The sequence below is a fragment of the Danio aesculapii genome, chromosome 4, assembly GCF_903798145.1.
Source record: "Danio aesculapii chromosome 4, fDanAes4.1, whole genome shotgun sequence".
Classification (NCBI taxonomy): domain Eukaryota; kingdom Metazoa; phylum Chordata; class Actinopteri; order Cypriniformes; family Danionidae; genus Danio; species Danio aesculapii.
In genome coordinates, this window is record NC_079438.1 from 47,080,505 (window position 1) to 47,085,229 (window position 4,725).

General features: G+C 29.8%; 1 protein-coding gene across 1 annotated transcript; it reads left to right on the top strand.

The window, feature by feature from the left end:
- Positions 1–701: 701 nt before the first annotated feature.
- On the top strand, positions 702–2,929 carry mrps33 (mitochondrial ribosomal protein S33). Its single transcript, XM_056455095.1, has 3 exons — positions 702–850; positions 2,360–2,580; positions 2,666–2,929. The coding sequence occupies exons 2-3, from the start codon at positions 2,366–2,368 to the stop codon at positions 2,769–2,771; spliced, it is 321 nt and encodes a 106-aa protein (XP_056311070.1). The 5' UTR covers positions 702–850; positions 2,360–2,365; the 3' UTR covers positions 2,772–2,929.
- The last annotated feature ends 1,796 nt before the right edge of the window (positions 2,930–4,725 follow it).

Sequence of the window (4,725 nt, forward strand, 5' to 3'; positions counted from 1 at the left end):
AATTATAATTATAACTAAAATAAAATTACTATATAATAATATATAACATTTAAAATACTGTATAATAATGATAAATAATAATAACAAACAAATGTAAAACTTAATACAAATATAATAACTGATGCAAAATAAATATTAGATAAGATTAATATAAATGTAATTTTTCAAAAACGTAATTGAAAGGTAATAAATAAAAACTGTAAATAAGTAAATACAAATTCTGACAAAAAATGATGATAAATTGATTAAAATAAATAAGTAAACAAATAAATACATAAATAAAGTACTACAATTATTATTGGAAAATACAGATTAAAACTATTTACTACTGAACATAATTTTAATAAATGAATATGTGTTTTTTATGTATTCATAATAATATATTTTCTCAGTTTTACATTTTATGATGGGGAACTTTTATCTTGATGATTACACAGGCGTACAACTTCCTGTGTTGTCGTCTGTGGTCAGGTCCTTTAAGCAGTATTCTTTACAAATAACAATAGTGAAATAAAGCCGCAACTTGCCACCTATACAGCACATTAAAACGAAATCCTATTTGAAATTTAGTATTTAAACTGGGGAAATTGTAAGCGTGTTAAATGAATGCTGCTTGACGTATTAAATGTCACGTATCATTATTATTTCAAGGTCCTGGCAGACTGCAGGAAACGGGAACACTGAATTCATCCGCGCATGCGTATGATTCACGTTCACCAGAGTGTGTTTGCTCGAATGAAGGTTGAACTGTTAAATAACCATAAATAAGAGTTTTTAGCAGTTACTAATGTCGCTATAATAACAGCTATATTATATTTGGCTTTGTCTGCTTTAGGGATTCCAGAAAAGGGTAAGCAGACGATATTTTGATCAGTAATTTACCTGGTATCTGCAGAGTGCTTAATTAAATGCATGATATAACGTTATGTGTTTAAGGATATGGAAGATATTTGTCCTGTTGTCACTGAGAACTAGTCTCATTATTTTATTCAGTCATTATGTGAGTCTTAAATAGTTTTAATTCGCTCTTCCACAACGTATATCAAACATCATTGACATTATTGCATGCACAGATAGATAGATAGATAGATAGATAGATAGATAGATAGATAGATAGATAGATAGATAGATAGATAGATAGATAGATAGAAAGAAAGAAAGAAAGAAAGAAAGAAAGAAAGAAAGAAAGATTTTTGTCTTCCAGTACAAATGTGTAAACAAATCAAAATACAGGCAAAATAAAGAAAAGCTTTTGGATTAAATAGATTTTTTTTCCTGAACGTATTGTGAGATTTCTATTCATGTTTTAATCATAAATGTTTAGTTAATAATAATTTTTTTATTTTAGTTTAATTTATATAAGTTTTTATGAAAACGTAACACTCAGTAGTGTATATCATATATATAATGTTAACAAAATTATCTGTGCTATTACCTGAAACCAACTAGAACAAGCACCAAAACACTAGCAAACAGCTAATATACAGCGCTGTCAAAAGCATCTCAGCCAAACTAATAGAATAAGTAACAAAATAGAGTGACATGTAAAAAGGCAGTAGAAAAAAATATTAACATATACATCTAAGGAAGGGGCCCCATATTTTATCATACATCTTCTGTTTGCCACATCTAGAGAAACGTAACCTTTCCAGCGTGAGGGATTAATTGCTTAATTTTGAACAATTTGAACTCAGAAAACAAGACTTATGTTACAGTGCTTACTGAGTAAATGTGTATTAATTTTAGAATCTTAAGACTGAAAATAAACCAAAAAAAAAAAAAAATGCTAAGAACATGGCTTTGTGCACCTGTACAGTAAAACATTTTCTAGTGTTTAGATTCAACAAACAAAAAAGCTTAGAAATAAATATTTATATTTTCAAAATGTTAAACTATTTGTTCTACCTTACAAATTTAAATCTGTTAATTTGTAGAAAATATTGACATAACATTTTATATAATTGATATACTGCAAATTATAAAAGTATTTTTAAAATTATATTTATGTATAAAAATATTATATATATATATATATATATATATATATATATATATATATATATATATATATATATATATATTTATTTATTTATTTATATTTATATTAATTTTAAATACAACTTGAAATTATAAACAAAATGTTGTTTATCTTGTCTTTAACCAAAGTCCTATATTTACTATCATAACCTGACCTGGAAACAGTCAATAAAAAAGACACTTATTGCATTTAAGAACAAAAAGTTTTGGGTACTTAAAACAAAATATTTTTAAAAAAGATAAAAGAAAAAAACATATTTGCATTAATGCAGTAATGTAAATAAATGCACAAGCCATTTAACGAATGCATTTTCTTCATTAGGTAACGATGGCTGGTCTTTCTAACTATGCTCTTCGCATGGCCCGTCTGAGTGCTCGAATCTTTGGAGACGTCTCCCGCCAGACAGACGGCAGGTCTATGAAAGTGGTGGAGTTATTTAAAGAGCCCCCATTGGCCCAGAGAAAAGAAGTGTATGACTGGTACCCTCCACACAAAATTTACTACTCGATGACCCAGAGACTTCGATACATGGGGCTTTTCAGGTAGCTAGTGCTATACAGTTATTATACTGCATTTACGAATGTTTGACCTTCAGGTTCTTTTGACATCAATTTTGATCCATTTCAGGGACGAACACCAGGATTTCAAGGAGGAAATGAGACGCATGAGGAAACTGCGGGGTAAAGGGAGACCCAACAAGGGAGAAGGAAAGAGAGCCACAAAGAAGAAGTAGATTTCAGCTATTTATGAATGGACACTTGAGAGAATCTGATGAAGAAGATAAAAACCTGTATGGACATTGTTTGTGACTTGGAGATAATATGGTAAAACAATACAAACAAACAGAAAATACTCATATGTAATGAAAATTAAATGTACATTTTTTTAAAACTGTTTGCATCTTCTTCAAGCAAGATATCATAGCATATTCTTTTTCTTTTCAGCCCATTTACCATCTGAAAAAACAGACTTTTTAGGTTATTCTGAAGACTACACAAGTGGAAAATTATTGAAAATTAGTGAAAATGGGACCGTTAGTCACAAGAGTCAAGGTGTTTTTGGTTTGGATGCATTTGTTCGAACATATTGAAAAACCTGGAGCTAAGTATGTAAACTAATCTCATAAATGCTTTGGCTATAGACTCATGAAGGAAATATGTGGATCAGGATCATGTTAGAAATGGTGCATTTATGTCATTTTGTAAACCTGCCGATTGCTGGTCATTTTTCGCTATCATTTTGATATCAGTGATAAAAAAAAGGTCTTTAAAAGCTGTTCAGTCAAAATCAAGAGGTTTAGTCATAAACCATATTGATATTGGTCTATTCTGCAGAACTGTCAAACTTGTTAAGTGTTATTGTGTTTCAGCATATAGATAGGGCTTTCCACAGCTCAATGATGCTTTACATGCGTGGTACATATCTGTACAGACAATATATAAACACAAAAAGATGGTAAAATCATTAAATCTTTCTATAGAACTTTAAATTATTAGAGCATTCTTGTATTTATTACCAGTTTATTTTGTTTTACAGGAGGAGTATTTAAATTTAACTTACTCCTGTGATTTTGCTAGTCCATTTTTTAATGGGACAGTTAACTGAAACTTTAAAGTCTAAAGTGATAAGAAAAAAGACATCAGACTCTTATAATCCATGTGGCAGGATATTGTGATAATATATTGTTATAAATGTATAATTAGATGCAAAAACAAACCAAAAATATGATTTCTATGAGTACGGGTCATGGTTTCAGGTAAAAAGATAGGAAGAGAAATTCAGAAGGCTTGTAATAAAAATAAATATAATTTTCTATCAGCATTTCTTATAAATATATAAATATTAGTTGTCACTCTTTGTCTTCCAATAAGGTTTATGGCCAAAGCTCTGTAGTTTTAATTGCAGGTGTCAAAAGATTTAATCATAATGCAATGCAATAAAACAATGATTGTGAGATAGTTAAGTATTTCTCAATGAATCTACATGAATCCATGTGTCATAACTAATGATAACACTAATGAAAATCAAGTAAACTGTTTTGTTTTCCAGTAAACTCCAGTAAATGTTCATTTTGAAATATTACTAACCATGTAAAAGTAAATCTTACATTTCCATCCTAAAAATTGTCAAGTGTACAAGAATTTTAATTAAAAAAAGACCATTTACCAATGAGGAACAGTGAATGTAAAGGTTCTGGAATATGATTTTGTGCCTCGCTGTGGTGGTGGTGCCATGAGCCAAAAAAGAGTTTATGCATTAAATATAAGTGCATCTTGTAAGTAATTTTGGATTCTAAAGGCATTAATGTTGATTATAAAGTAGGCTGCTTCAGACAGTTTCAGAGATTTTGGTACACCTTTTGATGTGAGATGATGTTGGATGCACTTTGCTTAATCTTTATAATGGGTATACATAAATACTAAAGTTTATACAATGCTTTTGTGTTACTAGATTCAACAGCTGCCTTTAAATGACATAACTGTCAAAGTATAACACAGTATGATTGTGTGGTGTGAATGGGATGACCGAAACATATTTGTGACTTGGATTTCCATCATTAAAAATATTAGTGCCCTTGTCGGAGTCCAGTATCCCCGTTTACCCCTCCACGGTTTTACATTTTGGTGAATCTGTCTCCCCCTCCTGTCTCGATCTCTGTTGCTTTCCTCTATTATTTTCCACTCAGT